Source organism: Carassius auratus, chromosome 15, assembly GCF_003368295.1.
Source record: "Carassius auratus strain Wakin chromosome 15, ASM336829v1, whole genome shotgun sequence".
Classification (NCBI taxonomy): Eukaryota; Metazoa; Chordata; class Actinopteri; order Cypriniformes; family Cyprinidae; genus Carassius; species Carassius auratus.
Genome location: NC_039257.1, coordinates 13,868,584 through 13,881,554, shown reverse-complemented (window position 1 = coordinate 13,881,554; position 12,971 = coordinate 13,868,584). Strand labels below are relative to the sequence as shown.

Genomic DNA, 12,971 nt, shown 5'->3' with positions numbered 1-12,971 from the left:
AGTGAGATATGTAATAAATATCTCACTATAAATGAAAATATGTACCTGAGCATTTACAGTCTTTACCTTTTTTAACCATCATGTTTTCCCTCAGTGATGCTATGTTACTAAAATCCATATATATCTGGTCGACAATTGATTGATTTCATTATTTGCAAACTAGGCTCTGCAAGTTTGTGTACTGATGGATGCCTAGCCTATAGCCTAGCAAGTCCTTCCTACCCCAACCCCCTCTTATCAGCTGAGCTCCAAACATGTGGTCATGACAGGGCCTTGACAACTCTGGAAGCAACACAAACAGTAGATGACTGACCATGATGACACCTACTGTGAATTATTGCATGAACTGCCAGATGATTCACATCTGGGAACACTGCAGCTTCTTTGCCCTTGCCCACAGTGAAACAAGTCACATTTGATATAGAGACACTATGGACTAGCCTGTCTGGATATTGGAATAGCTCCATCGGTTTGCTGTTTTTAGAATGCACATCAGGACCTCTCTTTATATTTGTGACCATCATTGCTGACCTAAATGTCATATTCTGTATATCATTGCTTCTGGGGTTATAGAGAATGGAAGTTCACTATGTACTATAAACCAGTTATATATATATATATATATATATATATATATATATATATATATATATATATATATATATATATATATTTTTTTTTTTTTATTTTTTTTATTTCACTCTCAATTGATAGGCCTACAGAGCACATGACTAGTTGTGAACCATACAGATTATTCAGATTAGTCGTTGTCATAATCATAAATGCTCATGTAAAGATTGTTTACTATAATCTTCTTGGAGGAGTTTACTGCAAAAAATGTATAACTGAAACTAAATGTTTTATTGTAACTTTTGTACATACTACAGCTAATTTAACAAAATATTAATTCTACTAGGAATGTTGAGAAATATTCATTGGCCTACAGTAATACAGTTTATCTTATAGTATACATTTAAACAAAAATTTTTTTTTTTATATTTATCTACTTATGGTTCAAGTAGCGTTCAATTTATTTCTACCTCATCTAAATCACCGTCGCCCTCTGGTGTCTGAGCCAAAGAATATCCATAAACTGTTTAAGAATGTACGAATCAGAAGTAAAACGTGAATGAAGAGAACGTGTTCATGTGTGCACGTTCATATACAATGTCCTACTGCCACCTTGTGGAGATTGAACATTATGTTGTCTCGCTCTATAGATGTTATAACATTGTAAAATAGCAAATAATGTAACTGATGCTTTTTACCGATTTTTTTTTGGTTATTATTATTATTTATTTTACAAAAAATCGTACATATGCACAACAGAGCTGATATATATAAGACATATCATAAAATATTTGACATTTTGCAGAAATATACATACATAGGCTATATATATAACTACTTTAGAGCTAAAAAAACTACTCAGTTGACAAACTGTTGCTATTTAAGAAGGGCTGTGCTTCTCAGTTTTCATTGGGCAAACCCGATCCAGAGGTTTTTCATGAGCGCACTGTGGGAGGAGAAACTGCAGCAGCGCTGGATATCAAAAATAAACCTCTCGTTTCTCAAAAGTATAAATACCAGCGCCTCAGTCCAGAGACAGTCCGGTGGACTTACGAGCTCGCGAACTTGGCTCCGTTTTAGCTTTAATTCAATTACGTCTATAGGTTGCATAAATAGTCTATTTGATTCATTTTCAAAACAGATTTAAGCTAATGAAGGCTTGTGGATCCTAATTATAAATGTTTACGATATTAATGGTTTTCAGAAAAGTGAGACCAGTTTATAATAATACATTTAAATAACTAATACATTAAAAAAATAACCAACATTCATATTTTCTTTTTTTTTTGGAATAGCGACAATTTAATAAAATGTGGTCGTGTTTAGTCACATCTATATTAATTGTTTGGCTCTTTGCTGAAACATCTGCTCACTCATATGAGACTGAAGAGATTGTACCTGTACGGCTGACTGGAAGGACCGCAGGACGAGTGGCCAAGAGGAGCGAAGAACAGCCCAGCTTCAGACTCACGGCTTTCGGCAGGAATTTCACACTTAATCTGACACCGGACAGCACCTTTATATCGCCAGCTCTGAAGGTTTATCGCATCAAGGCCAAACCGCAAGAAAGACTTGAGTCCACAGAACTTTATAAGTCCTTGAATCAAACTGAAGAGACTGGAGCAGAATTATTAAAAGGTTGCTTTTATATCGGCGATGTTGACTCCGATGAGGACTCTATTGTCTCAGTCAGTTTATGTCATGGGATTTTAGGATCATTTATCACAGATGGTAAAGAATATCTAATCGAACCGAAACTTCTCGGCTTGGGAACATCTGGAAGGTTAAACGAGCAGCTGCATGTCATCAAAAGAAGACGTTTTACAAAGTCTCCGCAGGTCTCTGAACCGCTGTCAGAGATCAGAGATGATGATCGGGATTCGATGTCTAGACGCAGGCGCTTTGTCTCTACTCCCAGGTTTATTGAGACCTTGGTGGTCGGCGACGCATCTCTGACACATTTCTATGGAGACGAGATCAAGGTAGGGGCTCACAAGTGTACATCTGGAGAGGTGTTTCATTTTCACCTCCAATGAAAAATCTAGTTGAAGCTGTTTCAGAACATGATAGCTGGTTTCTAGTCTAAGCTGTGCAAGATGAATCAAGCTGGTGATATTGACAGGCTGTCACCTTCAAAAACCAGCCTGACCATGTTAAGATTACATGAATGACTGCTAGCTTTCAGGTCTAAGATGGACAACCAGCTTGTACCAGCTATTAAGTGTCTTTACATATAATGAAAGTTCTTTAGAACTCAAATTGCTGAAATAACAGTCCTAGTTTTTGACTTGCAATGGTTTGCTTGTCTTAGCTAGCTTAAGATTGTCTCCCAGCATGGTCAAGCTGACTGAGACCAGTTGAGACGTGCAAACCATCTTAGGTTAATTAATACTAAATATAGGCTACACCCCACACTTTTAAGCCAGATACTTAATACTCTAAATTTGAAAGAAGGATACAGCTTTTTACAGTAAGATCTTCCTCGAGGGACTTATCAAAATGTGCATTCCATAGACTGCAGTTGAGAAGAGCGAGTCACGATTCATATGAATTGTACTGTACTGATCTTCTCACCCACATGCGATCCACCACCCCCTGAAATTCTCCTTCATTGAGTCATAGAAAACAAATGATTGGAAAAGACTAGAGTGCAAAAAAAAAAAAAAAAAATGCGATGTCCGGGATGGGATCATGAGGCAGATAGCAATCCAGATGTTGATACTGGGATCCAAATCTCCAAATTTGCAGATGGAAACAAATGCCTCATAAAGAAACCCATGTCAGTGTGGACCACCAGCTGCTCCTAATGTTGACGTCAGGGCGTTCCGATAAACAAACCGCATATTTGTGTAGAGTCGGAAAAAAACAATACTCTAGAAAAATATCTGGTCTTTGGCTGTATCAGCTAAAAAATATTCCCATTTAAAGACTATTGAATGGAAAATATAGATTATATACTACAGTAAATATGGGTAATAAATACAGGTGATTATTATCCAGAATTCTATTGCAGTATATTGCATGTGAAAAATCTTGAGATATTACTGTCCACAATAACTGTAGAGCCTGCAGAGTTAAAGCTGTTCTTTTCCAGAAGTTCTCAGCTGTCCTGCCAAGATGTCATGCTTTTACACTTAACAATCTGCTGCACAGTTGCTGAGTAGCGAGCTGTTGGTTTTCTCTCTTTAGCACTACATGCTGACCTTGATGTCAGTGGCTGCTCAGATTTACAAGCATCCCAGCATTAAGAACTCCATCAACATAGTGCTTGTGAAGATGCTGATTGTGGAGGATGAAGAGGTTGGGCCGTCCATCTCCAGCAATGGAGGCGTCACTTTGCGCAACTTTTGTGCCTGGCAACAGCTCTTCAACCCACCCAGCCACAGGCATCCGGAGCACTTCGATACAGCCATACTTTTTACTAGAGAGGTAAGCAGTGATTTATTACATATTTCAGAGTCAACTGACATCTATTTATGGGATGATGATGAAGTGAGAGTCCTGCCATTAGCTGAATTAAGAACAGTCTTCACTTGTAAAAAAAAAAAAAAAAAAAAAAAAATAGTGGTTAAAATGTACTGCCAAATGTAATTAATAAGTATTTATGGTAAAGTAAACATACTTTAATGCCATTTCTATTGAAATGTCTGTCATGTATTTAAATATATTTGTAGTTACACATTTGCAATGATGTAGTTGCAATTTAGTACATTTAAAGGGGTCATATGATGCTGCTAAAAAGAACATTATTTTGTATATTTGGTGTAATGAAATGTTTATGCACATTTAAGGTAAAAAATCCCACATTATTTTCAAAATACTTTCCATTATTTTTTCACTTTTTGCCCTACCTTCTGAAACCCGTTGATTTCTACAAACTCATCGCTCTGAAAAGCGAGGTTTGCTGTGATTGGCCAGCTATCCAGGGCATTGTGATTGGCTGAATACCTCAAGCGTTTGACGGAAATGTTATGCCCCTTAACATATTGTGATGCCCTGTCTGGCTGGAGCGACGAGACATAAACATTAAAACCCAGGGCACCCACACTACCCTCCCCCCCCCCCCCCGGCCCCCCGCCATCGTGTTCCGGCCCTTGTCATGTTAATTAGTAAATTTGCTCACAGATGTGTCCCATTAGTGTCTGTGTATTTATAGTGTGTTCTGCCTCTTGTTTCCCATCTACTGTTAAACGTCATTCCTGAGTTCCAGTGATTGTATACCTTTTGTCTGTTGAATTAAATTCTCATTAAAGTGTTCTCCAGCATCTCCTCGTTCCCCCGTCGTGAACTGTGACAAAGTTATAAATTACCCTATTTTAAATGTAATTACTTTAATGTAATTCAACTGATTACATTTGTTATTTTCCCTTAATTTCTAATGGATGTTTTTAACTCAATCATTTTCAAACATTTAAATCAGGCAGGGTTAACCTTACAGTATACTCAACTTCTGTATTTCAGAATCCTTCACTTGAATTCAGATTACAATTTCATTTCAGAGCTCAGCACTGTTAAAGCACTGGAACATCAATAACATGCAATGCAACACATTAATGTTATTCAACATATCCTAGCTTCTTGTAGAAAATATTCAGATATAACCCGCGTTGTATTATTCCTTTATTTAACCAGGGGAAATCATATTGAGATGAGAGTCTCTTTTTCAAATGGTCCCTGGCCAAGAAAGGCAGCACTTAAAAATGTAAAAAGAACAAGAAAATAAAAGAAAAGAAAAATAAAAAATTAAAAACCTCATCTACAACAAACAAAGCATACCAAATTACACAATAACATATTAACACCACATAAACCATACCACAACACATAACAAAGACAAAGGTCAGATACAACAACAAACAAAATATAACACAATAACAAAATAACCAAGACGTCATACTGCATGGAGTATGACAGCTACATGAAGCTCCATACAAGAATCAAAACAAAACAGCAGCCTACAATCACACTTATAGCTGAAGGTTTCTGTGACATATAATTTAAAATCATTAAGTGGGATAAAAGTGCTTATCTTCAACTGTTTCTGCAAAGCATTCCATGTTGAAGGAGCATTGTAACAGAATGCGATTTTACCAAATTCAGATTAACTGATGTTGTAATTGTTAAAACAATTCTCAGTAACTGTAACAGATTACAGTTACATTAATTTTGTAATTACGTAATGTCATTACCCCCCAACACTGTTACGTAACATAAAAGTCTACTCTCTTTAAGTACTCCTAATAAAGTGGCCTTTTATTTCACTAATGTTATATTATGTTTTTTTTTTATACGCTTACAAGACTTAAAGTACACTACAAGTGCACATTTAATAAAATTAAGCACACTTATTTTTACATTGGTTGTTTGGTTGTGGCATTAAAAAGTGTGCATATGGCCAGGTTCAGAAATTGACATTTGAAAAGTGTTTGCCGCATTGCTTTTTACTAGAGCAGACATATGTATTTCACTATTGCATATTGAAAACGAGGCTGAAAATAGGATCATACTGATTACAGACAGCAGCTCCTCTGAAAGGTGAACACATGTGAGACTGACTCTCAGACTCTGCCAAGACCAGATGTGCCTTGAATTATGTGTGTTTTGTGGTCTTCTGCTTTGGAAACATTTGTCTCCATCTCGGATCTCTGGGTAAAGGATGGAAAAGACTCCAGGCATGTTTTAGAGTTACAGTTCAGACGCCACATAGTTAGATTTTCTCACTTCATAGGTCTGTCGCTTGCCAAAACTATTTATTTGCTTGGTTTTATGATGGAAACACTGGCAAATATGTTTTGCTCTTACTATTAACCACAGACTTGGAACAGCAATAAGAATTTTTTTTTGTGTGTGTTGTAAATTGCCTTTCAGGACATCTGTGGACACCAGAGCTGTGACACGCTGGGTGTAGCTGATGTTGGAACCATGTGTGACACCAAAAGGAGCTGTTCTGTTATTGAAGACAACGGCCTTCAGGCTGCTTACACGACTGCACACGAACTGGGTCTGGATGTACTCTGTTAATCTCACCCTAAGCATATTTCAAGTTGATTTGACGATCAGTAACATGATTTTGTTCTTGTTTTAGGCCATGTTTTGAGTATGCCTCATGATGACGCTAAGAACTGTGAGCAGATTTTTGGACATCTAGGCGAGCACCATATCATGGCCCCTATATTCACCCAGCTCAGTAAGAACTTGCCTTGGTCACCCTGCAGTGCTTTACACGTCACAGAGTTTTTCGACAATGGACATGGTATGTGCACCCTTCATCTGTGTATATCACTTCATAGGTATCGTGGTGTATTTTACATGTATTTTTTGCAATTAAGTATTTATCTGGGTCAATATTGTGATGCCCCCCCCCCATTTCATATGTACATTGACTTGAATCCATGTCTTCTATTATAAACATGTTAAATTGGATATTTTTTTTAAGTCAAAAATATCAAAAGTGGGTGAAACAACATAAAAAAAGCCTAATTAAAGAATGAAAGTCTTTAAAATTAATAAGCAGTTTGCCATAATCTTTTTATTATTATTTCTTAGAAACAGCAATATTTATATTTGTCATTTAATACAAAACTAATAGTTATACTATTTAACAAAGCATAAAGATTATAACTTAGAGATGACCCCTATAGACCCACATGTAAGTGTAATTGTCAGTCTATTTCATATTATTATTTCAGGTTATAAAATGATATTTGGTACAACTTTCTAAAAAACCTATGAATTAATAATTAATTATTATATAAATAAAAATTTTTAAAGAACTGTTTTCTGGAACATTCAATGACCTTAAAATATTTAAACATATTTGATCTCCTTTTCTTAATGGTTACATCTCATTAAATCAGGGTTACTTATTTATAAATAAACTAATACACACGCACACCCACACAGCAGTTGCCAAGGTACCATTTTAATTTTTTCGTTTAGTTTGAGCTACTAAAATAACTAAAACTAGAACTGAAATGCTGAAATAAATTTAATAAAATAATTGTTAAATAATTGTATTTGTTGGTTACTCAGCTGCAACAGTACAGGAAACTGATTCCTGTGAATGCTAATAAAAAGTCAGCTAACTTTATGCATTGAGAGTCGGTGTTCCCCTTCTTTGTAGTAAAACACTTTTACATCACCTCTTGCATGTAATTAGTAGATTCTTGTTTTCCTTTGCTTTTTAATGAATCAGAATGAATGCATTCCTGTCACTTCACTCCAAGTCATGAAACAGGAATGTTTTCTTTCCACCGTGCCGTGTCTCTGTAGTATCGGTCTTGCACATTTCCTTTTTTAACCGCTGTATCATTTTGAAGTGGGCAGTGGCCCATGTTCCCCACGTGCATTTGTGCTCTCTCGTGTTCTACCTCGCGGCTCACTCCCCCAGATGTGCATTCCTGCGAGTTTCCCTAAATGTCAGCTCCAGGAGCCCAGTGTTCCTACTGTTACACAATCCTTTGATATCATGATTTACTACACTCTAACTCTTCCTCTGGATAACCACAGGAGACTGTTTACTGGACATCCCCGAGACGATAGTGGCTTTACCCACTGAGTTGCCAGGCATAACTTACAGCCTGGATCGCCAGTGCCAACAGATATTTGGAGAGGAGTTTTCACATTGTCCCAACACCTCAGACAGCGATGTGTGCGGACAGCTCTGGTGCCAGCAAGAGGGTCAGTCTGTGTGCACAACCAGGAATGGGAGTCTTCCCTGGGCAGACGGCACAAGCTGTGGCCCCAGTAGGAGCTGCCTGAACAGCATGTGCATGTCCTCTGAGGAAGTCATGAGGGCTAAGGTATTTGAAGCTGGATGTTTTGCATTTCATGTAATCATATTATAAGTACTTATCTATCTATACTCTACACGAACTGCTCCCCTTGGTACTTAAATTAATCTTATGGGTACAAATATGCTCCATTTAGGCATAAAACAGATACAAAGGTGTACCTTTTGAAAAGATGCCACCCTGGTAGCAGCTTTTGTACCTTTTTGTCAAAGAGTGTATTTGGTTGGGTAATACTAGAGCCATTGTAATCACACACTTCAGGAGTGTAGGACATTCATTTGGATGTGTTTTTTTTTTTTTTGGTTTAGCCGGCTGTGGATGGAGGCTGGGGCGAGTGGGGAACATGGCAACCGTGTTCCAGATCATGTGGAGGTGGAGTGATGTTCTCGTACCGAGAGTGCACCCATCCATCTCCTCAAAACGGTGGTAAATACTGTGTGGGCCAGAGAGTGAAGTATCAGTCCTGCAACAAACAGACCTGTGAGAATAACCAAGGTGACTTGTATTCTTCAGTCACAGTTCATTTATTTAGCTATATGTCTTTTCATATTGTGTTATTATAAAAGGTAACAATTCTTTGCTACTGCAGGAAAAAGTTTCAGAGAGGAACAATGTGAGAAGTACAACAATCCAAATCACTTTGATGTTCATGGAAATGTGAAGCAGTGGATACCAAAATACGCTGGAGTGTCATTACGGGATCGGTGTAAACTGTTTTGCAGAGCAAGAGGCAGCAGCGAATTCAGAGTGTTTGCAGCTAAAGTAAGTTACATTTGAAGATTTACAATTATATATTCGTCAGACGCTTTTATCCAAAGTGACTTATACTGCATTCCAGTAATACATTTGAGTGGTTCTTACTTTCCATGACCTTGACAGTGTTGTTGCCATGCTGTATTGTTTGTGCTACAGGAAGAAAAGTTCACTTGTTGTAAGTATAACCACTGTTTCGATCTTAGGTAATTGATGGAACCCCATGTGGTCCAGATACCACATCATTTTGTGTGCAAGGCCAGTGTATCAAAGCTGGTTGTGACCTGGAGATTGATTCTAGTAAGAAGCTGGACAAATGCGGTGTGTGTGGAGGGAATGGCCAGAGCTGCAGGATGATATCTGGCTCATTCAATAAAGTCGTGTAAGTATCTCTCACTGCTACTTTTTAATGTGCACTCTCTTATAAAAGTTTGTCTATTATCGTCACAGTAATAAAATGCATATGGCTGACCAAATTTTTAGATGTCTTAGTTCCAGAAGTATTTTCCATAAATATAAATTTTTTCAATAAGAATTTTGAAAAAGTCTTTATTAAAGCATAATAGACCATTAACCAAGCCAATGAATCACAACTTTGATTTAAAGCAAAAAAAAAGTATTTGAAAGTCCAACAAAAAAAGACAAACGTACAAGACTGATCGCAAATAGCAAACACAAAGCTAAAATAAAAAGTATTTATTTGAAGATGTTGATTATATCTGTAGAAACAATTTGTTACATGTATTGCTAAATATTTATATATAAACAAATATTTAGGTATTTTGAGACCAAGGGAGACGGACTTGTAGTGCTTGTTGGGAGAGTGCATTTCCTGCATGATTTGCTTGCCACCCAGTCTCTGGTGAAATTTTCTGTACATAATCATGGGTATTGTTTGGTTTGCAGTTAAACATGTTTATTTTACAAATAAGTTGAAGTAATACAAACACATGGCTTTAACAAAAGCATATACCATTATACCATTGATTAACAAATTCTGAGCTCACAACAGGTCTTCTTTAAAGTTTTAAAGTTATTGTTAAAAATCTATTACGCTTAGGAGAAAATGAATGAATTTTTACTTCTGGAACTTTATTGTTGCTCTTTATCCCATTTCTTTAGCCATGGATATAGAGACATTGTGACGATTCCAAGTGGAGCCACTAACATTAACATCAAACAGCAGAGCCATGGAAGTATACCACATGATGGAAATTACCTGGCTGTACGAAGAGAAAATGGTGATTATATCTTGAATGGCAACTTCTCGGTGTCCACAGTGGAGCAGTATATTCCAGTGCTGGGTGCTGTGCTGAAATACAGTGGCTCGTCCACCACACTGGAGAGACTTCAGAGCTTCCGCCAGCTCCAGGAACCAGTCACAATACAGCTGCTCTCCACCGCTGGGGAATCCATCTCACCAAAGGTCAAATACACCTTCTACATCCCCAAAACCATGTCGTTTAGCAAACCCAAAGACAAAAAGATGGCTGGCAAACTTATTCATCCTTTTGGGGTACCACAGTGGATCTCGGGCGAGTGGTCTGAATGCTCCAAAACGTGTGGTTCAGGATGGACCAGGAGAAATGTGGAATGTAAAGACAATGCTGGCTTCCACTCAAATCACTGCAATAAAGATCTCAGACCGTCTGATATCAGGCCCTGCGCAGACCTGCCATGTCCTATATGGCAAATAGGGCCTTGGTCTTCATGCTCACAAACTTGTGGCCATGGGGAACGCCAGCGTAGGATTCTCTGCATTGATTACGCTGGAAAGATTGTAGAACCGGAAAACTGTGATCCTGCAAAGATGCCTGAATCAGTGTCTGAAAAGTGTTTCTACCAAGAGTGTTGAGGACATCATGCAGGCTTTCAAATTATTCAGAGGTGATAAGACACTCCTGTGAAAGAATAAAGATTTTCATTTGACCGTGCTTCAGGTTGAAGCAGGAAATATTCATGCCTTAGATGGAAAAATATTTGTGCTTTTAGTGAATGTTGCACGGACTGATCACTTGGCCTTTGGTTTTCCAAATATATACATGCATATTTATAACCACTATTGAAGTTTGATCCAATAGATAACTACCTCAGCAAGCAATGCTTTATCGCAGTTTTCCTAACTTCTGTCTCCTAATTGCTTTCTTAGAGCATTCCACATAAATTATTTTTCAAGAATGTCATATTTAATGATTCTTAACCATACAAAACACACCGATTGGCTAAGACTTAATATTCAAGACATTATTTTAAATTAGTTCCAACTTTTTTGTTTTTGTACATTCAGTTTTAAAATAAATTTGGAATTGTAAAATGGAATTATTTTAACTTGGAATGGGAAAATCTTACTAGAAACTGTCACTTGCTAAGGTGCTATAAAGGTGCTATAATTTTTTTTTATTGATTTACTTTGTGATTTGGTCAATAATTTACATCTTTTTTATTTATAAACCTTGGCTTGCATTTATTAGTGTCTTATTTTCACTTTCAGAGTTAAAGCGTATCAACAACACTTGACAGAGCATGGTCATATAAATCTCTTAGAGCTATTTTCATGTATATTTAAAACTATATCAGAGGTAAACAGTGGTTGAGCCTAATTTATATCCTGAAACTTTAATAATAACAGGTAAGTGTTAGATCTAGCTTTTGAAAATTCCTCAACAAACATAATGTTTGTGTCCATTCAGAGGGTTGTATAACTTACTATTTACTATCGCTGTTCTTTGTATTAAACACTGTTTTATTTGTAAACTGCTAAGTGAATGAAAACCTGGAAGTTTGGAAACATCAGTCCTTCCTGGGATTTCATACTCCATGAGTGGATATATCTGAAAGCTTGAAAGAACTGTGTAGATGTGAACGTATTGAGAAAAAACAGTACAGCATGAAACTAAACTCAAATAGTTAATGCTCTTTAAAATGATTGTATATGAATGTTAATATGGTATTGACCATTCTAGTTGTATACATTAGTCATATTAGTCATATTAAAAATGCGACAACACATATTATACCTTCAGTGAAGGATTGTACTTTGTTACTTCTTCATTGTAAAGCTATTTATTTTTGTACATTTTATATTGTTTAAAATGGATACAAATCATGCAGTGTTTCCAGATGTTGCTTTCTTTTTGTTTTGTAACTTATCAATGACATGTCTGAAAATAAAAATGCCTAAGAATTACAAAAACATATTTTGGATGAATGTATTTAATTAAAGCTAAAGCAAAAACGTTAAGTGCAAAACATAAACATATGAATAGCTATAAAAAGTGCCTGGACTAGGACCTGCACAACATAATCAGACAGGAAGTCTCTGATTTTCCTGATATCACAGATCATGAATCTGCATGCTAAGATGTGGTTTGTAAAGTTCAGCTGGATGTCAAATACAATAAGATTCCTGGCTGCCTGTATTGTTGTTGACCTAAGTAAATTTCAGCTAGAGGTGGCATTCCTTCATCTAGTCCAAAATGTCAGAAAGATTTCCTGCAATAGATGATGAGATCTTGGGCTTGTTGAACTATAATGACCCTCTATCATCTGCGAAACAGGAATAGGAAAAGTCATGAGACTTTATGACAGGACTCAGCGATGTTACAGGTCGAGAAAAGGAGAGGGTTGAACACTGAACCCTGAGGTACACCAGTGGTTAGCTGAAGCAATTTAGACACCTCTTCACTCCGCAAAGCATTGAAGGATAGGTCTCACAGGAAGATATTTAATACAATTCTTTGTTGTAACATGGACATGCAGCCCTCCAGTATGCAACAGGCTACTAGGTCTCAACTGTGTTATTTAAAGAAAATTTTTAAACAATGACAGCTAAAATAACTCTGAAACCCATCACCG

The 12,971-nt window shown here is 36.8% G+C and overlaps 1 protein-coding gene across 1 annotated transcript; it reads left to right on the top strand.

The window, feature by feature from the left end:
• The first annotated feature begins 1,608 nt into the window (after positions 1-1,608).
• Positions 1,609-12,290, top strand: LOC113115181 (A disintegrin and metalloproteinase with thrombospondin motifs 8-like). Its single transcript, XM_026282575.1, has 9 exons — positions 1,609-2,552; positions 3,760-3,999; positions 6,439-6,571; positions 6,656-6,823; positions 8,080-8,372; positions 8,672-8,858; positions 8,953-9,125; positions 9,323-9,498; positions 10,239-12,290. Exons 1-9 carry the CDS (start codon positions 1,881-1,883, stop codon positions 10,969-10,971), a joined length of 2,775 nt encoding a protein of 924 aa, XP_026138360.1. The 5' UTR covers positions 1,609-1,880; the 3' UTR covers positions 10,972-12,290.
• The last annotated feature ends 681 nt before the right edge of the window (positions 12,291-12,971 follow it).

Bases quoted from the DNA above. Each gene is read 5' to 3' on its own strand.
- LOC113115181 (XM_026282575.1), top strand. From the start codon at position 1,881: ATGTGGTCGTGTTTAGTCACATCTATATTAATTGTTTGGCTCTTTGCT. The intron at 6,572-6,655 runs GTCTGGATGTAC...TTCTTGTTTTAG, and splicing joins CACGACTGCACACGAACTGG to GCCATGTTTTGAGTATGCCT. The intron at 8,373-8,671 runs GTATTTGAAGCT...TTTTTGGTTTAG, and splicing joins AGGAAGTCATGAGGGCTAAG to CCGGCTGTGGATGGAGGCTG.